The 25346-nt window shown below is 41.0% G+C and overlaps 1 protein-coding gene across 3 annotated transcripts in view; it reads right to left on the bottom strand.

Moving 5' to 3' along the window:
• Positions 1-25346, bottom strand: part of syt16 (synaptotagmin XVI) — a 48530-nt gene that overhangs the window by 10596 nt on the left and 12588 nt on the right. For 2 of the 3 annotated variants that reach the window (XM_037538344.1, XM_017683381.2), the window contains exons 2-3: positions 14322-14555; positions 1108-1320 (exon numbers count right to left, since the gene is read on the bottom strand). In XM_037538344.1, coding sequence (XP_037394241.1) covers positions 1108-1320; positions 14322-14555 — 447 coding nt within the window. The remainder of the gene's footprint in view (positions 1-1107; positions 1321-14321; positions 14556-25346) is intronic. The other variant, XM_017683383.2, reaches the window with a different exon arrangement.

A 25346-nucleotide genomic window follows, 5' to 3' on the forward strand; every position in this document is an offset into this window, starting at 1 on the left:
GTTTATAAAATCCAGGCCCTACAACCCAGAGAATGAAAGCATTATCCTACAGGACCAACAAAATGATCATGACTTAGATTTTTTGTAGACTTTTAAAAAAGCTCCACGTCTCGTTTAGCAAATAGTACAACAATTCAAGAATAACTTTTCTCAACATAAAATAGCAAAGAACTACGGGGTTGCATTATCTACAGTACATAATCTTATTAAACGATTCTTATTAAAAGAATTCAGAGACTCTGCATCTATGTATACAAGAGACAAGGCTGAAAATCAATATTAGCTGGTCGTGATCTTCAGATCCTCAGGCAACAAGAAGAAGAACCAGAAACGCCGCCACCTTCTCTGGGCCAGAGCTCATTTAAGATGGTCTTAAGTGAAGTGAAAAAGTGTCCTGTGGTCTGACGAATCAAAATTTTAAATTCTTTTTGGGAATCATGGACACTGTGTCCTCTGGGCTAAAGACCACCCAGCTTGTTACCAGTGCACAGTTCAAAAGCCAGTATTCATGAGGGTATAGGAGGCATTAGTGCACATGGTATGGGTGACATGCTCCTCTGTGAAGGCACCATTAACGCTGAAAGATATATACATATTTTGGCAACATATGCTGCCATTCAGATGACGTCTTTTTCAGGGAATGCCTTGATTATTTCAGCAAGACAATGTCAAACCACAAACAGCATTGCTCCGTCTGGGTGCTAAACTGACCTGTCAGAGATCTGTCACCACTGACAACATTTGGTGCATTATGAAATCAGAAACACGACAAATGAGACCCCAAGCTGTTGAGCAGGGACGGGAAAACATTTCACCTTCAAATCTACAGCAGCATCTCCTCAGTTCCCAAACACTTACAGAGTGTTGTTAAAAGAAGAGGTGATGAAACACAGCGGTAAACGCCCCTGTCCCAACTTTTTCGGAACATGTTGTCAGCATCAAATTCAAAATGGGCATATATTTTTCAAAAAACAATCAAATTTCTTAGTGTCAACATATGATGTGTTGTCCTTGTACTTTTTTGCACATTGTCCCAACTTTTTTCTTACATAATACCACGATATGACCCCACATCTCAACATTGCATGTGTGTGAGTGCGCATGTACCTTCGACGTCTGAAGGCTCGGTGCTGCCCTCCTCCTGGTCTGGCAGGAGTCGTTTGAATTTGTGGTGTCTCCCGGGTGTGCTCTGGGCCTCGGCCTCCGTGACTCCAGAGCGGAAGCTCTGTGATCGAGAGACGGAGATTTCGAAGCGCTTCACAATCTCGTCTTCGCTGTCCGAGGAGCTGGTCACCTCACCATCATCTCCGTAACTGTTTACTATACAAACACAGGGAAGAGGTCGGGGCAGAGGTCAAACTGAGGGATCTGGGGTCACTGGACGTCTAAGTGGAAATGAGGTAATGGGCTGACGGGGGTAGTAAAAGAGAAAGGAGAACAGGTAGAGGAGAGGAAGAAAGGAGAGCGAGAGAAAAAAGAGGGAAATCCAGGAAAAGAAAATGTAAAAATATTCTAATTACACTGAAAAACAAATGTCTTACGTTTATACTTCATTCAAACGTGTCCATCATTGCCACAAGAACGAAATACATCAATACAGTCTTTCAGTTTACTTACCTTTGTCAACTACTGCCTTGGCATAAAATGTTTGAAATAACGTACACATCTGGAGAAAGTTCATGTAAATTAAGTGCATTACTTTTTTCATTTCATTGCCTACATACACACACAAACAAACAAGTCAAAGCAGCTATGCACTGAGCAGCAACTGTCGCCATGGTTACTCGTTCCTCACACTCAAGTGTTTTTACGCCCGCGTCCTTCTCTTTTTACCGCACAAATGTTCAGTTGCCGCGGTAACCCTGCCTCGCACTCAGTGGCTGAGCGGCCTGTTGACTGATTGGTGAAAGTGCCACCTTTGTGTTCTTTTAACCAGCTTCCTCAAGTAGCTTTTAAGAAGCAGGGCCAAGCCATGCACTCCGAACCAGCCACATAACACGGTTTGTTCACAAAATTACTCGCAAGCTCAAAACAAACAAACTGTATCTAATTCCACCAAAACCACATTTGAATGCAAGTGTACACAACGCAGTGCAGCACATCTGAGATGTTAATCTGCTCTGCAGCATGTTTACGATAGTATGTCCGATAGTCAGTAATGGTGTTTTGTGTTTTCCTGATGTTTTGATATCACAGTGCAGCTGTTCTGGAACTGATTCCAGATCCACTTGAGGATTTCCTAATAGGATTGAACCCTTGTGTAGTGTGTGGGACCCATTTTGAAAGTTTTCCAAAATAAAAAATTATGTGATTTATTATTATTTCAGCCTCAGATTTCTTGGTCTTTGCTCATTTTCTGTGAAGAACATATAAAATCACTCTGTTCACCCCACACTCATTTATATTACATGTGGTGTTGGGCTGAACCCACGGGGTGTAAAAGATTGGAGGTGCTGTGTCCTTCACTCTGTTCTCCTACATGGCCTGCTGTTAGTGTGTGTGTGTGTGTGTGTGTGTGTGTGTGTGTGTGTGTGTGTGTGTGTGTGTGTGTGTGATTGTGTGAGGATGGACACACACAGGCTGCTGACTGGCTACAGCTGCTAAAGGAGAACCCTACACGGGGAAACTTATGATGTTTTAAACATCTGGTATTTTTACATAAATTGTTATGGCTGCATTGATTTAAAAAGCTTTCATTATTTAGCTACTTACCCTCAGAGATACACAAAACTAAAGGTTTTAATTCCTGTACACTCTTAGAAAAGATGGTTCTGTTCAGAACCATGAGTTCTATTTCATGCTTAAATGGTTCTCTGCATTGTGAAATCCTTGCTGAAAAAAAAAAACAGAAACCATTAACTGTTTATATTCGTTTATGGTGGATTTTCAATGTATTTTGGCTTTTTTAATGGGTTGATACAACAATGTAATGATCCTGGTTTAACAGCTGACCAATGTCTGACTCTAAATACATCTATAGGGCCACGTTCCTTATAGAACAACATCAACACAGTCTCCATGAATCTGAGGAACCATTTCACCACGCAAAGAACCATTTAAGCAAGAAATGGTTCTATATAGAACGGCTCTAAATAAAACGATTACCTTTACCAAACAACCCTTGAAGCACCATCTTTTTTAAGAGTGTAGTTGTCTTGTAAAGTCGGGCTAGTCATTTTTTTGGTTGGCAACACGTCCGTATTAGGAATCCCTTTGGGAAAAACGGATGGTGTTCAGGAAAACTGTTCTCTACTGCGCCACTGGGGCTTCTGAACTATGAGGTTAAGCGGTCAGGTATAATATTAATTGCGAGGTACCACTGCTGTGCACTGAACTGGCACCATAAGACTGGCGATATCCCACGCAACTAGTCTAAAGTACAGTGTTAAACTTGTTTTCATGCGACGTCACTTCACTTGTTGTTCAGAATGGCTGCCTGCAGTGTTCAGTAGGGATGGGGGAAAAATCGATTCTTAGATGCATCGCAATGCAAACGTGGACTTCAAGGGGAAAAGTGGGAAGAGAGGATAAATATGAGGAATCGTTTTATACATTTCCACCTGTTTTCTGTCCATTTGTGCTCCGGCTGCCAACCGAAGGACCATCGAGCAAGCGATGTCAAAGCTTCCACCCAACTCGGAAGAGAATTACAAACTCTATCGCAACTTTTATCGCCAAGACTTCGCATCCATACTCAGTTGTTGAGAACCAGGGCTTTCATGCTGTGTTTAACCCTTTGGAGCCGAGATTCAGCATCATTTATACTGACACGGCGACCCCCACCAATCTCTGCAATGAGACCAGAACCGAGGTTATACAACCACTGAAGAAAACGGGTAGGATAGCTGTAACGTGATGCGTGGACACCCATTACCACAGGATCTTATTTCACCATAACTGCACATCTTATCACAGATGAGTGGCAGCAGCGTCTCATGTGCTCCAAACAAGAGCAGTGAATGAGAGTCTTCCAGTTCCATCACCACATCGCTTCCATTTGATTTATTCATAAAATATATTGGAAGAAAATGCATTATGGATCATTACAAATACAAAAGATGGATCAAGACGCATCGATAATCTTTCATAATCGCATTCGCAACCCCTAGTGTTCAGCTACACGGTGAAATTGTTATATTTTACAGGAAATCACCGTAAACCACACTGAGAAGTCTGTGAAACCCTACTGACAATGGATGGTGATGTATTAACAGAAAAGATTTGGGTGACGATTTCATTCTTGTTCTTGAGTTCAGCCTGTTAGCTCCAGAAGAAGCAAAATGTGGACACCAAACACATCCTGGCTGACGGAGTATATATGGAGTCAGTGGAACTTTTGAAAATTTGATATTTCACAGGATTATTCCGTTAAAGTGGGGAAAAACCTACAGCAATGCCCTCAGTGTAAGTGCTTTACCAGGACACGCTCATACACACACACACACACACACACATTTTCTAAGCCGCTTCTCCCTAAGGGTCACGGGAGGGTGCTGGAGCCAATCTCAGCGGTCAACGGGCGGAAGGCAGGATACACCCTGGACAGGTCGCCAGTCCATCGCAGGGCAGACGGACAGACCTACACAATCACAATCACACACACACACACACACACACACACACACACACACACACAAACACACACACACACACACACAAACACACACGTGATATACATCAAAAAGTGAGTCAAACAGAGTGACGTGAGGGTGTGCTTGTGTGCACACATTGAAACAAGGGATGTTCCCTAAGATACATGAGATTGTGTGTGTGTGTGTGTGTGTGTGTGTGTGTGTGTGTGTGTGTGTGTGTGTGTGTGTGTGTGTGTGTGTGTGTGTGTGCTGGAGGGGACAGTGTGTGCGTGTTTGCTCTGTAAGTACTGAGCCAGCTGTTTGTTTTGTGAGGGTGGATGTTCTCTCTGCATATCAGTTTACTCATTATAACCAGACACACAGCAAAGTAAACACACACACACACACACACACAGACACTCTCCCTCTCTCTCTCTCTCACACACACACACACACACAAACAAAACCCAACTGAACAACAGACACACAGCAAAGTAAACACACACACACACACACACACACACACACACACACAGACACTCTCTCACACACACACACACACAAAACCCAACTGCACAACAGACACACAGCAAAGTAAACACACACACACACACACACACACACACACACAGACACTCTCTCTCTCACACACACACACACACACACACACAGACACACACACACAGACACACAAACACAGACACTCTCTCTCACACACACACACGAACAGACACACATACATACACACACACAGACACACAGATACACACACTCACAAACAGACACACATACATACACACAGACAGACACACATACACACACACACACAAAACCCAACTGCACAACAGGAACTATGTTAGCATGAGGCTAAGTTGTTGCTATCTACAGGGCTTTGAGGTGGTGTCATTTCAATTTGCCTTTAGCACTGAACCGTTTTCCACTGAGCAGCGGTGATTTGGAAAGTCTCCGTTATCACATCCTGTAGTTAACTAGCTAAAACTCACAGGTTTTATCCTGCATGCTGTATATTTCTCCCTCGAATGCGCTCGTCAACCGAATTAATAGGCTGTAAAGTAATAAACTAAACTTACGCTACTAGCAAGCTAACACTCCCAATACTCAAACACTGACTTGACATAATTAGACACCATTTTCAGTCAGTCACAGAGAATCATTACACTGAAGATTCATACTGGATTAAAATCACTCCACAATAATTACAGTCAGACCGTAAAACTACACACTGCAGATTCATACTGGATTAAAATCGCTCCACAATTATTACCATCAGACTGTAAAACTACACACTGCAGATTCATACTGGATTAAAATCGCTCCACAATTATTACCATCAGACTGTAAAACTACACACTGCAGATTCATACTGGATTAAAATCACTCCACAATTATTACCGTCAGACTGTAAAACTACACACGCTGCAGATTCATACTGGATTAAAATGGCTCCACAATTATTACAGTCAGACAGTAAAACTACACACTGCAGATTCATACTGGATTAAAATCTCTCCACAATTATTACCATCAGACTGTAAAACTACACGCTGCAGATTCATACTGGATTAAAATCACTCCACAATTATTACAGTCAGACTGTAAAACTACACACGCTGCAGATTCATACTGGATTAAAATCATTCCACAATTATTACCATCAGACTGTAAAACTACTCGCTGCAGATTCATACTGGATTAAAATCACTCCACAATTATTACCATCAGACTGTAAAACTACACACGCTGCAGATTCATACTGGATTAAAATGGCTCCACAATTATTACAGTCAGACAGTAAAACTACACACTGCAGATTCATACTGGATTAAAATCTCTCCACAATTATTACCATCAGACTGTAAAACTACACACACTGCAGATTCATACTGGATTAAAATCACTCCACAATTATTACAGTCAGACTGTAAAACTACACACGCTGCAGATTCATACTGGATTAAAATCACTCTACAATTATTACAGTCAGACTGTAAAACTACACACACTGCAGATTCATACTGGATTAAAATCACTCCACAATTATTACAGTCAGACTGTAAAACTACACGCAGCAGATTCATACTGGATTAAAATCACCCCACAATTATTACCGTCAGACTGTAAAACTACACACTGCAGATTCATACTGGATTAAAATCTCTCCACAATTATTACAGTCAGACTGTAAAACTACACACACTGCAGATTCATACTGGATTAAAATCACTCCACAATTATTACAGTCAGACTGTAAAACTACACACGCTGCAGATTCATACTGGATTAAAATCACTCCACAATTATTACCGTCAGACTGTAAAATTACACACTGCAGATTCATACTGGATTAAAATCCCTCCACAATTATTACCATCAGACTGTAAAACTACACACACTGCAGATTCATACTGGATTAAAATCACTCCACAATTATTACAGTCAGACTGTAAAACTACACACTGCAGATTCATACTGGATTAAAATCTCTCCACAATTATTACCGTCAGACTGTAAAACTACACGCGCTGCAGATTCATACTGGATTAAAATCACTCCACAATTATTACCGTCAGACTGTAAAACTACACGCTGCAGATTCACACTGGATTAAAATCTCTCCACAATTATTACCGTCAGACTGTAAAACTACACACCCTGCAGATTCATACTGGATTAAAATCTCTCCACAATTATTACCGTCAGACTGTAAAACTACACACACTGCAGATTCATACTGGATTAAAATCTCTCCACAATTATTACAGTCAGACTGTGAAACTACACACACTGCAGATTCATACTGGATTAAAATCTCTCCACAATTATTACAATCAGACTGTAAAACTACACACACTGCAGATTCATACTGGATTAAAATCACTCCACAATTATTACAATGAGACTGTAAAACTACACACTGCAGATTCATACTGGATTAAAATAACTCCACAATTATTACCATCAGACTGTAAAACTACACACTGCAGATTCATACTGGATTAAAATCACTCCACAATTATTACCGTCAGACTGTAAAACTACACGCTGCAGATTCACACTGGATTAAAATCACTCCACAATTATTACAGTCAGACTGTAAAACTACACGCAGCAGATTCATACTGGATTAAAATCACCCCACAATTATTACCGTCAGACTGTAAAACTACACACTGCAGATTCATACTGGATTAAAATCTCTCCACAATTATTACAGTCAGACTGTAAAACTACACACTGCAGATTCATACTGGATTAAAATCTCTCCACAATTATTACCATCAGACTGTAAAACTACACACTGCAGATTCATACTGGATTAAAATCCCTCCACAATTATTACAGTCAGACTGTAAAACTACGCGCTGCAGATTCATACTGGATTAAAATCACTCCACAATTATTACCGTCAGACTGTAAAACTACACACTGCAGATTCATACTGGATTAAAATCACTCCACAATTATTATAGTCAGACTGTAAAACTACACACTGCAGATTCATACTGGATTAAAATCACTCCACAATTATTATAGTCAGACTGTAAAACTACACACTGCAGATTCATACGGGATTAAAATCACTCCACAATTATTACCGTCAGACTGTAAAACTACACACTGCAGATTCATACTGGATTAAAATCACTCCACAATTATTATAGTCAGACTGTAAAACTACACACTGCAGATTCATATGGGATTAAAATCACTGCACAATTATTATAGTCAGACTGTAAAACTACACGCGCTGCAGATTCATACTGGATTAAAATCACTCCACAATTATTACAGTCAGACTGTAAAACTACACACACTGCAGATTCATACTGGATTAAAATCACTCCACAATTATTACAGTCAGACTGTAAAACTACACACTGCAGATTCATACTGGATTAAAATCACTCCACAATTATTACAGTCAGACTGTAAAACTACACACTGCAGATTCATACTGGATTAAAATCACTCCACAATTATTACCATCAGACTGTAAAACTACACACACTGCAGATTCATACTGGATTAAAATCACTCCACAATTATTACAGTCAGACTGTAAAACTACACACATTGCAGATTCATACTGGATTATAATCACTCCACAATTATTACAGTCAGACTGTAAAACTACACGCGCTGCAGATTCATACTGGATTATAATCACTCCACAATTATTACAGTCAGACTGTAAAACTACACGCGCTGCAGATTCATACTGGATTAAAATCACTCCACAATTATTACAGTGAGACTGTAAAACTACACACTGCAGATTCATACTGGATTAAAATCACTTCACAGTTATTACCGTCAGACTGTAAAACTACACGCGCTGCGGATTCATACTGGATTAAAATCACTCCACAATTATTACCGTCAGACTGTAAAACTACACACTGCAGATTCATACTGGATTAAAATCACTCCACAATTATTACAGTCAGACTGTAAAACTACACACTGCAGATTCATACTGGATTAAAATCCCTCCACAATTATTACTGTCAGACTGTAAAACTACACACTGCAGATTCATACTGGATTAAAATCACTCCACAATTATTACAGTCAGACTGTAAAACTACACACTGCAGATTCATACTGGATTAAAATCACTCCACAATTATTACAGTCAGACTGTAAAACTACACACACTGCAGATTCATACTGGATTAAAATCACTCCACAATTATTACAGTCAGACTGTAAAACTACACACTGCAGATTCATACTGGATTAAAATCACTCCACAATTATTACAGTCAGACTGTAAAACTACACACACTGCAGATTCATACTGGATTAAAATCACTCCACAATTATTACAGTCAGACTGTAAAACTACACACTGCAGATTCATACTGGATTAAAATCACTCCACAATTATTACAGTCAGACTGTAAAACTACACACTGCAGATTCATACTGGATTAAAATCACTCCACAATTATTACAGTCAGACTGTAAAACTACACACTGCAGATTCATACTGTACTGAATTGAGTGCAGAACCATCACTTTGAGGCCATCTTATAAACACACAACATTAATTCATACTGGATTAGTAGACATGCATATAACAGAACCTCCACAGTTAAAACTAATCCAACAGAGCTTATGAGCCCTGTCTTCTTGGTTAAGTCCTTTCAGATTCTGTTTGCCATTGGCTGTTTGCACATTTTTTTAAGAGCGCCTCTCAGATGACAAAATGTAAATGTTAACTAGCGCGTGTGTGTGTGTGTGTGTGTGTGTGTGTGTGTGTGTGTGTGTGTGTGTGTGTGTGTGTGAGGGCGCGCATTGGCCTGAATAACATTTCAAACATACACACCCACTCATAAAATCTTAAAGCCCCAGAACGAGAAAATAGACACTGATCTCCCAACCATGAAAAACATTCCAACTCTCATCCAAAAAGCTTTAGCTGCCTTAAAAACAAGAGCACACAGCAGAACCGATCAGCTTTAGGCTTTAGACAGAAAGGGAACTGAAGAAGGATTTAAAGGGATGCTTCAGGAAAGAATCACACTCACACAAATTCCCTCCTTACCCCAAATGTAATAATCAGCCAAGACATGTTTGTCTCTTTAGTCTTGTGATGGAGCTACAAGGCTAATGTAGCTAATGTCACTACTGGGTCCAAAACACACTGGGTCATGTTCTTCATAGCGTTCATATTCCATAAGCTCCATTCAGAAGCTGGGCGTCGTATGAGCTGGGCAGTCTAATAGACAGTGATGTCATTTTAAACCCTTATAATAAAAGAAGCTGAACTCTGTTTTTTTTTTTTCTACTGAAAGTCGACCCGTTTTTCCCCAAATCTGGGCTCTAAACTATAAACAGACGGCGTCTCTTCAGTGATCTGCTCTGTAAACATGACTTTTAGAAAATAACACAAAGAGCGTCTGAGATTTTTGGCTTTTGTAAGCATATAGTGGTATGTTTGATCATAAAACACATGTTCTGTTCGTTTGAGGGGGCTTTTACAAATAAATAAATAAATAAAAATTTACATTTATTTCAAGCAGTTACTGAATAAGCTGCCTTACGATTTGGTCATTTAAATTCAGACGAAAAAAAATGTAATATTCCCTGGAGAATAAGAGGTTAACAACTCAATGACCCTGAAGAAGACCCCCCTGAGCATGACACAAAAATGGGGGGTGGGGAAAATAAGGGAAGGCCAGTTAAATGACTTTTTACATTATATTTAACATTCTAGCGAAACTGATCATCACTATGAAACACAGTATGTTTAGTATTGGGCTGTTAATCTGAGTTTACACCGTCAGCTAAGTGACCTCAGCAGAGTCCTTTCAGCTGCATGGCTTCACATCACTGACTCACTTTACATAGTTAAATCAGTTAATGGCCATTTTTTTATGCCATTAGATTTCATTGAACTTACAATTAAATGCAGGAAAACACTGTTCGGAAAACTGCTCCTTCTGTGGAAGCTGGTGTGTGGAATACTGATGACACATGCAATGTTTTATTTTATAAATTCTTGGCCCAAATTTGACCAGTCAAAGTGCATGCAGGTTTCTAGGCAGACTGTGAGTCCAACCAATCATTACATCCTCTATGACTTCGGGTATTTCCGCAATAGCTACTGAAACAGGAAAAGTGCCGAAGTGCTGTACGGAATACAGCACTCCTACTTTACATTAGCCTTGTAGCTCTAAACTAAAGAAGCAACATTCAGACGTCATCAACCACATTTGGGATTATAGGAAAAATGAGATGTTCTCTGAAACCTGTTGCCGTAAACGCTGACCGAGTTCTCACCAGTGCTGCAGCGGAGTGAACTTGAATCTCCTCTCTTACTTTCCAGCTCCTCTGCCTCCTCACTGATGGGCGTCAGACGGTCCAAACGGCCAGCCTCAGACACAACGTCCAGGCCACGCAAGGCCAGCTGGCTCTGGAGGGCCTGAAGCCTCTCCTTAGGCTCCATGGAAGAGGCATCCAGGTGAGATCCACTCTCTGCTGTGACCTCCCCATGGTCCGGCCCTTGGCTGGAGGTCGGTTTGGGGCCAAGGCTTAGAAAAGAGTCTTTCACTGCATCTGAGAGTTGAGAGAACCAGGCAGAAATCGCAGTGGCTCCTGATGGAGAGGAGTCCGCCATCTGGCTGATACTGGATAAGCAAAGAACTGAGCCGTGTCTCAACTCAGTATCTGTATCAGGCACTTTTAGTGAAAATGCCGTGTGCACTTAACAGTTGCATGGAGCTAATTGTAGTGGAAAGGGCTCAGTTTGAGATTTCAGAGGGGAAGTTAGATGTACGTATTTCTACATGTATGTTATGCTATTTATAACATCCAGCTAAACATTTGTTACAAGGCATATAGGTTAAAACTAACTAATCTTAGCTAACTTCGATCTTGGAGAAATACTTGCCTCATAAACCCGCGCAGCTATTTAGTTGTTTATTCCACAGTTATTCTGTCATTTTGCTCTGAATTCAATAGACGTCACATAATTGTTTGAAGGTAAATAAGTAAATACATAAGTAGTTACACAGCCGACAGCATTTATGTTCAATTTCAACAGCATCGTGTCTATTTTCCATTAAAAAATGACAAAAACGTGCCAAAAAACACAAGAAGAGCGTACACCGTATCGTCAAATTCAGATCATAATAAAATATCTCCTCCTCTACTTACAAACCCAAATGTGGTCTGGACTGAAAGTTTACAATCTGCACTTTTTCCACATAATTTCTCCACTTATTCCAGCGGGGAGTGAGAAATAATTCATATATAAAGACAGCGTGCTCTGGTCTTGCCTACAATCACATCCATCCACAGGTTTTGGGGAGAAGATGCTCCTGTGTCCTCACAAGACCGTATTCCAGAGAGAGTGACGGATGTAGTCCTGAAGTTCTCTAATGCACAGACTGACTGACTGACTGACTGACTGACCGCTGTTTACTAAAGGAGGTGTGCAAGCTAGAAATACCACAGCAGGGCACGTCCCTCTCTTTACACAGAGTGTGTGTTAGAAACGTGTCGCACTACATAACCACTGACAGGGTTTCGGGTTTCCACACTGTATGTGCTGCTCTGCTGTTTTCTGTACAGGCGGTAAAACCACGCCTTAAGTGACCTGACACAGACTTGATTATGTGGTTTCTGACTCACTTTTATCTATAAAAATGGAATTAGAAATAGCTAAAAACAGCGGTAGAGGTGATCTTGCGACCTGTCCTTCGTATTTGATCACACGTTAGCGGTTTAAGCGTGCAGTTTGCACAGCGCTTACTGGGATTATTTAAGCTTCCATTACATGTTAGCTTCATTAGTCACATAGCCAACGGCCACCGGTCAGCACTGGGCAAACTGCGTAGCAAAAAACAGCAGTAGCAGCCAAATCGAACCTTGAATCTGGTCTCTGTTTTGGTCCATTACTAAAAGTTTCTAGTGGGTTGTATTTTCTATGGATTTAAATGTTTCCATCACATACAGTCATTATTTCTAGAAAAGAGCTGAAAAACGTTGATGATGTAATGTAAACATCTAAGCAAATTTTTAAACAATTGACCTCAGCAGTGAATTTATCACAATATACATTCGAATAAAGTCGTATTCATAATTCAAATAAACAGAAAAACAATAAAAAGTAACAAGAATTTCTTGGGTCCATATTTTTCACAGCCACCACAGAGACTCGTTAATGTCATCAATTACATCATGAGCTCAATTTACTGAGCACTGATTGGTCAAACCAGGAGCTGCTTTTTAACTACATATAATACTGGGCTTCCTCAAAGAGAGGCTTGGAGATGGATAAACAAACACACTGACGTCCAGAAAATCACTGTTTATTATTCATATATGTATATATAATCATTATTAATACTCTATAAATCTTGTTTATTCAAATATTAACACTTTTCTCAGCAAATAAACACAAACTACACAAATAAATAGATTTTGAAAACGTGTCTTGAGCGCCTCAGACTTTCACACAGTACCGTATGTGAATGTAAAGTAATGATTTATTCTAGAAGCTGTCTTTATAATCAGTCTCTCTTTCTGTCTCTCTCTCTTCCTCTCTCTCTCTCTCTCCTCTCTCTCTCCTCTTTCTCTCTGTCTTTCTCTCTTCTCTCTCTCTCTCTCCCTTTCAATCGCTCTCTCTCTCCTCTCTCTCTCTCCTCTTTCTCTCTGTCTCTCTCTCTTCTCTCTCTCTCTTCTCTCTCTTCCTCTCTCTTCCTCTCTCTCTCTCTCTCTCTCCTCTTTCTCTCTGTCTTTCTCTCTTCTCTCTCTCTCTCTCCCTTTCAATCGCTCTCTCTCTCCTCTCTCTCTCCTCTTTCTCTCTGTCTCTCTCTCTTCTCTCTCTCTCTTCACTCTCTTCCTCTCTCTTCCTCTCGCTCTCTCTCTCCTCTCTCTCTCCTCTTTCTCTCTGTCTCTCTCTCTTCTCTCTCTCTCTTCACTCTCTTCCTCTCTCTTCCTCTCGCTCTCTCTTCTCTCTCTTCCTCTCTCTCTTCTCTCTCTCTCTCTCTCCTCTTTCTCTCTCCTCTCCTCTTTCTCTCCCCCCCCCCTCTCTCTCTCTCTCTTTCTCTCTCCCCCCCCCCCCCTCTCTCTCTCTCTCTCTCTCTCAGTTTGAGGAGTGGGTGAATGTGTCCACGGACGATGCAAACGAGGGTGAAACTGGAGGTCTGGAACTCCAGGCCAGGCGACGCCCCCGGACTCCACAACAAGTAAGTTTCAGTGGTTTTTTACACTCACCCAGGCCCTGATGGATGCCAGCCCGGTCTTTGCGCTTGCGCCGCCCAGAATGCTCGAAGCAGGGCAGCCCCCCCACGCGAGCGAAGCACAGCTTCTTGTTGATGAAGAGGAAGAGGATGGCCAGCAGCACGACGAAGACGCCAACCGCAGACAGGAAGCCGATGGCCTCGGGCGTGACTGCAGGAGAGAGAGGACACACAGAGACACACGGATCAGACCACGCTGCCATGCAACCTCAACACACACACACACAAACACACACATATAAAGACACAAACACAGTGAGCAGGACTTTAGTAAACACAGCAGTGGTCAACTGCACTCATTTTAATTAGGATGTCATCGCTGTGGCAACAAAACCTCTTAACCTTTTTAGATGAAGGAAAGAAATATTTGTGACGTTTGACGGTTTTTTCATTTCTAACAGGCCATTTATGACCAAACAGTGGACAGGACAGCTGGTCTTTACAAATGGTGTCGATAAAAAAAAAGTTAAGAGGTTTTGATATGACAACAACAACTAATAATGACTTTGAAATTAAAGGGCGATTCAAGCCCAGTTTTTAAAATTTCTGCATAATTTATCCATTAAGATGTAAACAGAGCCATTCAGGGTGGTCTGTTGTGCAATGTTCTGAATTGTTCACAGTGGTGGTGATAGGAACCAGACGTCCACCTCTAAAAGCTCCCTCACAGAAAGTTACTACATCTACTGGTTATGAATTCACTGCCTGATGCCTGAGATTGTTTTATGATGGTTTAGGATAAAGTTTTGGCCTAAACCATTTTTTTTTAATCCGCTCATGGCACAGAGGTACACGAAGAAAAATGAGAAAAAAAAAAGCCATCATGAGGCTGAACATTCAGAATAAACCAATCTATTCTTTATAACAGCAGTGATAGGAACCAGGGGTCACAATGTCTATAACACAAATATATAGATTTTATCTAATGTCCAAAACCACCAGTGAACCTACCCGCATCTTGAGTTGTATATATTGTGCTGATGATGGTAAAATTGCTTGGAGACTATGTGGCTTTACAACCCCTTGCATGTATCTCTCTGTTATGAATGTGCTTTAAGAAATACATCTTAGGCCAAAACGTTGTCTCAGTGTAACAATGCGTCAATGTAAATTTCTACGAAGAGGCATTAAAGTCTTCAGACGTCTGGTTCCTATCAGCACCACTGTGAACAATTCTGACTGCGCAGGTTTTTCTAGAACGGAGCGTTTCACACCAAACCACTCTGAATGCCCCTCTTTAAGTCTCAGTGAATTAGTTATGCGTAAATATAGTAAAATCCACAGAACTGCCCTCTAAGTTCGTCAGATTCAGTGGTACAATTTTACAGTACTGTACATTACATGAGGTACACAATTAAGAAATACTGTTGTACTAGTGAACATAGCAAACACCTGGAAAACCACCACAGAAAACAGCAGTGGACAACCAAGACATACTTTCAATCACAACAGCAAAAAAAAATTCTGAACAAATTAACATTAGCCCGAAATTAGAAATAAGAGAATCAAGTCTACCAAAAGCATTACAGCAACTAAAAAGACTGATTCTGCCACCCTGTTCCAGATTTTGGTATTTTTCAGTGCATGTTCTAAACACTTCTCCTCTGTGAGCTCTTCCTGTGTCACGTTCGGCTAGCTAAATGAGGAATATTTGGGTTAAAAAATCTTATTATAACAGTCAGAGCCAAGAGAGGTTTGCTGTCTTCTTTCTTCTGAAGCTATGAGGTTTCAAGACAGCTGCTTCTACAGTTTTTAGCTGTGCAAACTGCAAACGTGTGATGTTTTGCATGCGTTTTGCACAAAGCTAGGAGGCTAGAAGCTTCTATTACCCCTTAGCCACATTAGCCTCCTAGCGCAAAACTTAAGACACTAAGTTAAGTGATACTATTTTAATCCCACAAACGGGGAAATTCCACCTCTGCATTTAACCCATCCGTGAAGTGAAACACCACATGCACACTAGTGAAAAGACACACACACACATTAGGGGGCAGTGAGCACACTTGCCCAGAGCGGTGGGCAGCCCTATCCATGGCGCCCGGGGAGCAGTTGGGGGTTAGGTATCTTGCTCAAGGACACCTCAGTCATGGACTGTCGGCTCTGGGGATCAAACCAGCAACCCTCCGGTCACAAGGCCGGTTCCCTAACCTCCAGCCCACGACTGCCCCTAAGCACGTCTGACAGATTAAAGACTTGGAAAACACCTTGTGATGATCTCGGAGGAGAGAGGAGGAACTTTTGAAAAACCTAAAGCTTCGGGTTTGTTTTGAATTTTTTTTCCTGTTAGCTGTTGGGTGAACGCAGAAGGACACCAGCCAGCTAACGTCACTACTGACTCAAACATCTGTCGTCACGCAAACAACAGAAATGACTGAGGAGGATGAAGATGAAGCTAAAAGCTACACATAGCCAAGCAAACTATCTGGGTTGGCCTCTTTTTTCTGGAACAAAGGGTAAAAAAATGTATTTGGTGTCCATTTTGTGCTAAATAAAGACAGAATTGCTGTTTTCTACACTATTTCGTTCAACGACCAAGTTTACAGTGAAGCTAGCTTCTATAAATAAGAGGCTATTTACATGATGCATGCTGGGAGAACACCAACGACTGAAATCCTGAAATCATGTAAACAATAGGTCCTTTTTACAACATGTTCCGCTATAGCCTTACAGACGGTTACTAACCTCAGAAACACAGGCATTCATATTACATTAGCTCAACACACAAAGGTGTGTCACTGTAACTTTGTCATAGTTGCCAACAATGTGAGAGTCCAAACTAAATGAAAGACATAAAGGCTTTGTGGAAAAAACCCTTCAATAGCATCAGCTAACGTCTTCAGCGTGATAAATCGATGGAAAGGTGAAAATAACGACAACCAAAATGCTCGATTAGCCATGTTAGCTCGCTAAGAATAAGTTAATCATGCACTCATGCTTGCAGGGGGGCTTGTTTGGTCCTCATGGTCCACAGCGCCACTACAGACGTTTCACCCAACTATCGTCTCCAGTTACCGAACATCTAGTCCCCGCTGAGAAAACTGTTCCTCTGAAAGCGGCTGCAGCAGCAACTTTAAAGCACAAACTGCACGTCAGTGTAAACTTTAGTCAGCAGCAGCGAAAAGCTGACACAGAGGTGCTTTACTCCGTATGACAAAGTCTACTCCTTTCTTAACTGCACAAACTCATTGTTCCTCTTCTCATCGCCAGCTGACAAACCTCTGAAACTGGGATGAGGTTGTTTTTGCTTCAAACTCAAATACTTGAGTGAGCTGTGCTCACTACACTCATCAGCCTTGTTGTTTTGGGGGAAGCAGCGCTACCTGCAACGTCTACTTCCAGCAGAAAAGGTGCTGGAAAAAGTAAATGTAATTAGTTTCTAGTTTCTACTTTAGTATTTTTGGTGTATCTGTACTGAAGTTTCTCCGTTCTGGGCGACTTTTTCCTTTCACTCCACTACATTTCAGAGTCTAATATCCGACTTTTTCCTCCTACATTTTGAGAAATCTGTCGTTCCTTTTGGTTTCTGTGTGTATAAAAACGTAACATGTCAAAACGAAAGAAGCGCAAAGCCAGAGCACCAATCAGGGCCCAGCGGTCACTTTGTTTAGAGCTGGTTTTGACCTGTCGGTCATACCGACCCAGTGCAGCACGCGGTTCAACGTCAGCGCAGCAGCGTAAAACTTTGGGAGAGTCTGTTCAACATAAATGATGAACTAACCTAACTTTGTGTAAATAGAGCTCAATATAGAAATATGTCCACATATGCAGTCGAGACTGACGCGGCTTTTTTCTGAATTTCTACAAACACCATTTCATTTTATAGTAAATGAGTTTGGGCTGGTTTATGTTTATGAACAGACGCCTACAGATCAACATAGTAAAGGAGCTCATCTGTGATCCTGAGTTTAAAGCCAGTTTTTATTCAACTTAAACTTGGAACTAAGTTGTAAATAAATCTGAAACTGAAACTTTGCTTGTGTGTAAAAAGTGATTTCAGAGCCACTCGGTTCTCCCTGATGGAACCTGTTTACCTTCAGTGTTTTGTGCTTCTGATCATTTTAATAGACGTCAGCGTCACTAATTAATGACCTTCTATTAAAAGACTGGTTTACCAAGAGAGACGCTGGAGGACTTTCACCTGAAATGAGTTCATGAAGCCAGTCTGGTTATAAAAATGATAACAGGACATCAGAGCCAGAATTACTCTTTTAGTACTTTTACTTTATACTTAAGTACATTTGAAGGTAAATACTTTAGTACTTTTACTCAAGTGGAGGTCTAAAGGGAGGAACTTCTACTTTTACTGGTTGAATATTTTACCTTGGGTGTCTCGACTTTAACTCAACTACATGGTTTGTGTTCTTCGTCCACCACTGGAAAATGATGTATTCTATCAAACTGATGAGGCTGAGGGTTATAATGCTGACTTAAAGAACAGCGCATAACACAACAAATAACACTAAAATCTTTAGCTTTAGTCCAGAATTGCCCTTTTAAACCAGACTGCAGTGAATGGCAATTGTGAGCGTGTGCTACAGCAGTGTTGAACACTATTAACAGTGAATGGGTGATGAGTTAATATGGCCTTATGCAAGCGCTCGCTGAAGAGCCCTCAAAGCAGCATTTCTACTCAACCACCTCCTCTTCCACACACGCAGCTCCTTACAAGGACATGCTATGTGTGGGTGCTGATCTCACCTAGGCCTCTCACACACATACAGACTGGTAATAGTGTGACTGCATGCATATGTGTTTGTGTGCCAGGGACACAGTGGGGGAGTAAAGCTGCTGTGAATGCGTTCAGATTATAAAGAGACTGAAAGACGGAGTCCTGGAACACTGACAGGGCCGAGCGTGTGTGTGTCTCAGCGGTGCATTGATCTGGAGTGTGTGTAGGTGTGTTATTGAGCGTGGGAGGGAATAACAAGGTCCAAATGAGAATCTACAAACTGAACAAACATCCCACACACCTCTACTGGCCTCAGGCTTCAATTTTTCTAGACGAAAACCACACAAATCTCATAGTATATATAGCCGACACACGCTCAGGGTATTACTACGTACACTACTGTGCACAGCATCTTTCATTTATTTCATTTGCAGGCAAAACTAAGACCATCCATGTGCATAATGAATGGGGGATGTAACAGCACAATATGTGAAAAAAACAGGAGTTCTGAGGTACAAGAAATGATTAGAAGCTGCTGAGAAAATGGGGCTCCTAACAACCACCTGGAAGACCTGGTCGACACCAAAACCGCCCCCATCAGATAAACAGCACTGAAAGCTTTGATCTCTGAGAGAGCGGATGAAATAAACTGCTTTAGATCTGAAAACATCCACAGGTGTTTCTGTCCATCCTTCCACTGTGAGGAGACCACTCAGCGCTGTGGGTCTGAAAGGACGTGTAGCTGATCAAGAAGAACCTCACTGAGAAAAGGAGACGGACACACCAAACAAAGAAGCTGAACGTCGGACTGACCACCCCAGAGTCCAGACCTCAACACCACTGAATGTGTTTGCTTACTTCAGAAAGTCATGAACCAGCTTCTAAGACTGAACTTTGGAGGGGTGAAAAAGTATCCCTGCAGGTTTCTGCTTATAGACCAGTCCTAATCTAACAATAACTACCAATTATGCAAATGTACTTCAGCATTACTGGCTGTACTTGTAAACAAAAATATGTAAAATGCATCCAGACCTCACCTTTAGCATGATAGTAATGTGTTAGTCTACCTGCAATAAAAAGTGACCTTTTTTACCTTGTGAGGTCACACAACCAGACATATTAATCATATTATTATTATTATTATTTTTTGCCTAATCTACTGTCCACTCTAGTGTCCTGTGGTCTGACGAGACCAAGATAAGTTTGTTTGGCTCAGATGGTGTCCAGCATGTGTGGTGGCGCTCTGGTGAGGAGTACCAAGACAACTGTCTCTTGCCTACAGTCAAGCATGGTGGTGGTAGCACCATGACCTGGAGCTGCATGAGTGCTGCCGGGACTGGAGACCTGCAGTTCACTGAGGGACACATGAATTCCAGTGAGATGAAGTCCTGTGAGATTCTGAAGCAGAGCACTATCCCATCCCTTCGGAAACTGTGCTGTATAGCACTTTTCCAACTCGATAACGACCCCAAACACACCTCCAAGATGACTATTGCCTTGCTGAAGGTAAAGGTGATGGACTGGCCAAGTATGTCTCCAGACCTAAACCCAACTGAGCACCTTGAGGGGCATCTTCAAGCAGAAGGAGGAGGAGCGCAAGGTGTCTAACATCCACCAATTCCATTGATGTCATCGTGGAGGAGGATTCCAGTAGCAGCCTGTGCAGCTCTGGTGAATTCCATGCCCAAGAGGGTTCAAGCGGTGCTAGATAATAATGGTGGTCACACAAAAAATTGACACTTTGAGCACAATTTGGACACGTTCACTGTGAGGTGGACTCACTTGTGTTGCCAGCTATTTAGACATTAATGTCTGTGTGTTGTTCTTTTCAGAGGACAGTAAATCTGCACTGCTATACAAGCTGCACACTGACCACTTTAAGTTATATCCAAGTTTCATTTCTAGAGTGACGTCCTGTGAAAAGATAGAATAAAATATGTGCAGAAATGTGAAGGGTGTACTTTTGTGAGATACTGTATAATACATATGTATATATATATATATATATATATATATATATATATATATATATATATATATATATATATATATAATCACCATGTGAACACCAACTATGAATCAGTGTATTTTCATAAGTTTAGCATGACCTCATCATATCTACATATGCATAAGAGGCCGCCATATATACATTACAACAGAGCTGTAATGCTGCACCACCACGTTTCTACAGCAAACCAGAACGGACAAACCAAGCACTGGCTCTAGAGGGCGCCCTTCACATTTTTACATTGAAGCGACAGCTTGAATTTGGTGGGGCTGTGGCTCCGGGTGGAAGGCACAGAAACAAGAAGAATCAGTGCTTGATGCTGGTGCTGGCTAACCATTTTGTGTTGTGACAAGTTTGAGACCCCAAATTTTGACAAATGGAGGATCAAACTTATTTTAGCAGAAGAAAAATCCTCGCCGTCAGAGAAGCAAAGACATGTAGAAGCAATGGCAGAAAACCTGACGGCCACCGTAACTTATACTACACGCTTGGAAGAGGAGGGGTGAGGGAAGGGGATTCAGTTGCAATCTGCGACCTCGCCACTAGATGCCGCTAAATCTTACACACTGTACCTTTAAAACTTAGTCTTTGTTCTTTGAGGTTATGAAACTTGAGAACTGGCAACTGAGAATGAGTCAGTGAAGCTGGATTTAACTAAAACTACTTGAGTATTATTGGTTTTCTGACTGTTTAGCTCTTTAAGTAATTTGCCTGGCCTGTCTGCCTGAGTCTTTTAATCAGCCAGGCCAAACTGTACAGAATGCAAAACATACACATTGATCTGCTTACCCTTTTGTTTGCTGGCCACATTGCCGACAGAGGTCTCCTCTAAAACTGGTCAACATGAAATAGAACACAAACCAAAGGGGAAACACACACACACACACAGGCCAGGCCTAAAGAAGTATGTGTGTCAGATTCAGGACGGCTCTCGGGAACAGATGAAGACAGAAGGGCAGTGATGTTAACACTGATGTGTTTGCTCAGTTTGAGTAACACCACTGGAGTGGACATAAGTGGGTGTGTATGTGTGACCTTTTCTACAAAATGCTGATTTTGATACTGCTTTTTACAAAAGCTCCATGCGGAATTTTTCAGAACGGAATTTCTCTCTGTTCGGTTCTGATTAGGCTTAGAAAACCAAGTACAGCGCTGTGGGTCTGAAAGGATGTGTAGCTGTCAAGAAGAACCTCATTGAGAAAAGGAGACGGAAACATCAAACATTGAAGCTGAACGATGGACTGACCGCCCCCGAGTCCAGATCTCAACACCACTGAATGGGTTTGATTACTTCAGAAAACGATCAACCAGCTTCTAAGACTGAACTCTGCAGGTGTGGAAAATTATACCTGCAGATTTCTACGAAAAACCAACAGAAGCTGGACAAACTAAACACTGAAAGGGTTTATATTATTTTTATGGTTGAGGCTTCTGTGTAATTTTCTATTAAATATACGCTTTACACTTTTTCTGACACTTAAAAATGAGATCTAAACAAATCAACTGGCCACTTCCTCGTTTCTACGCTCACTGTCCATCTTATCAGCTCCACTTACTGTATAGCTGCACTCTGTAGTTCTACAGTTACAGACTGTAGTCCATCTGTTTCTCTGATACTCTGTTACCCTGTTCTTCAGTGGTCAGGACCCCCATGGACCCTCACAGAGCAGGTACTATTTGGGTGGTGGATCATTCTCAGCACTGCAGTAACACTGACATGGTGGTGGTGTGGTGTAGTATAAGAGTGTAGAAACAGGGAGCATTCATTCAACATTCATATGGGATGTTACACTTCCTCCTATAACCCACGCTATATATATATATATATATATATATATATATATATATATATATATATAATAACTGAACAAGTAGGTGCAGTGTGATAAGATCTGTGCAGGTCTGACAGGGCAGTACTGCCCATTCTGCTTTACACTGACCAACGGACACTGATATAACAATAAACAAGTAACCACATTCGTATGTGCTACTTTGTCATCACACACTAACAGTCTTTATACACTAAGACACACACACACACACACACACAGACACACACACACCTCTGCAAACCGTATGAGGTAGTCCGTTTCCTTGGAAACAGCTCAGACGTTTTGTAAGAGCTGATGTATGCCTTCATCCATGTTAAACACACACACACACACACACACACACACACACACACACACACACACACACACACACACTCTCACACAAAAGCTCTGATGTTGCCATGGCAGCATCGTTTTAAATAACTGGACATCGATCTTCATGTCATGTTTATTATTACTCCTCTGCTTTACTCTGTTCTGTTCTGGTCACTCGGAAACCTGCCATTCAAACTGTCCAGAAAAAATGCTCTGAATTTACTTCGATTCTAATGCGACACATGATTTCCACGGTTATTTCCAGCTTTATTTTCAGTTAACTTACTGCTGCCAATAACTGTGTAAAGCGTTATGGTTAAGCTATGTACACATCATTGTTGTTCATTTATATAACTAAGCAAATGAAACAGGATAACCACCTTTACAGAGACACGTTTTATTGTCTTATATTTAAAAATTCTTTTTAATTATCAGTATTTTTTGTCATTTTCATATTGATTCATTCATTTGAACTACTACTACTATTATTATCATAATATAATAATAGTGATAACAATAGTTGTATTTAACAGTCAATGTGCATTTCATCATAAACTTAATTAAGTCAAACCTAGTTCAGTGATATTTTCTGTAAATATTTTATCATGAAACATATGAATCAAAAAGAACATGGCGATGATAATAATAAAGAAAATAATATTATTATTATCATTATTATTGTTGTTGTTGTTGTTGTTATTATTACACTTGCAGCGCTTCTGATCTCCAAAAAGAGTCTCCACATTTTATTCACACAGTGTGTAGAACTCAGTCCAGATTAGAGAAACGGCTCCACCTACTGACAACTGCTTAACTCACTGCTCTACAGCGCATCAGCGGCACTGACTGAGCCCAGACGCTGTACTCTTGAGATTAGCCAGCAAGTACTGCTCTGCAATACTGGACAAACGCCTGTAAACACCAGTTAGTTGCTACTCTGTTGAACATATTTAGCTTCCATGTTAAAGAGAGTCTCTTACGTCGCATGACGAGCAGGTTTTAATCAATGACTGGTCAGTTTTCTATTCCAAACTGTTCTTAAAAGGACATATTGAGGCCAGTTTGGCCCAAAAGTGGTTTAAACAGCAGTTTGAGTGCTGAGCTCATAATAATATCATCACATGTGCGGCCTTTGGCTTCTAACTTGTTAGAACTAACTAGCTTATAAATTGTTTCTTCAGGTTTGTAGTTTATTTAACGAAAAAAAATGGTAAGATCTAAACAGCTTTCATCCTCATATGTGAAGTTACTGCAAACTGGCAAAGAAAACATGCTAATTTATTAAAGCACTCTGAAATTATTCACAGTAGGTGCCAGAAAATGCACATTAACGAGTGCAGGGCTTCAGTACTGTGAGGTAGGAGTGGGTGCCCAACACACCATTTGTACAATCTCCACAGAAAAGCTCTGACCAATAGAATGACACAGGTCACCATGATCAATGCCAAGCATGGGCTAGAGGGGTATAAAGCCCCCCCGAATTGTGGGGCAGTGGAACTGCTGGAGTGATGGAGCACCATCAAATACCTTTGGGATGAGCTGAAGTGATCCAGAACTATGCAACATCAGTACCTGACCTCATTAATGATCTTGGTCTGTCGCCAATTATTACTTACAATCATACACAATAAACGCTTCGTTAAGACTGTGTTATGCAAATTATTGAGCGTGGGTTTAACCCTTGTGTAGTGCCTGGGTCTGTGAGACCCATTTTCAATGTTTACCAAAAGAAAAAAAAACGATGATTATTATTTCAGCTTCACATTCTTGGTCTTCGCTCATTTTCTGTGAAGAACATATAAAATAACCCATTTTCAGCGTCTTCACTCTGTTCACCCCCCACACATTTATATTACACATATAGTGTTGGGCTGAACCCGCGGGGAGTAAAAGTGTGGAGGAGCTGTGTCCCTTCAGTTTGAGGAGCTGGTGTTGTTATACAGTAGTGGTGGACAACATGGACAGGCTGCTGACTGGCTACAGCTGCTAAAGGAGAACCCTAGGCTGGACCCTTGTGATATTTTAAACATCTGGTATTTTTTACATTAATTGTTATGACCGTACTGATTTAAGTAAACAAAGTGGTGGGTCCACCAGACCACTGAGTAACAAACACATCAACACTGCATGAGGGGTAATCTACTAAAGACATATCACATTAGAGTTCAATCAGCA

Source organism: Pygocentrus nattereri, chromosome 5, assembly GCF_015220715.1.
Source record: "Pygocentrus nattereri isolate fPygNat1 chromosome 5, fPygNat1.pri, whole genome shotgun sequence".
Taxonomy (NCBI): domain Eukaryota; kingdom Metazoa; phylum Chordata; class Actinopteri; order Characiformes; family Serrasalmidae; genus Pygocentrus; species Pygocentrus nattereri.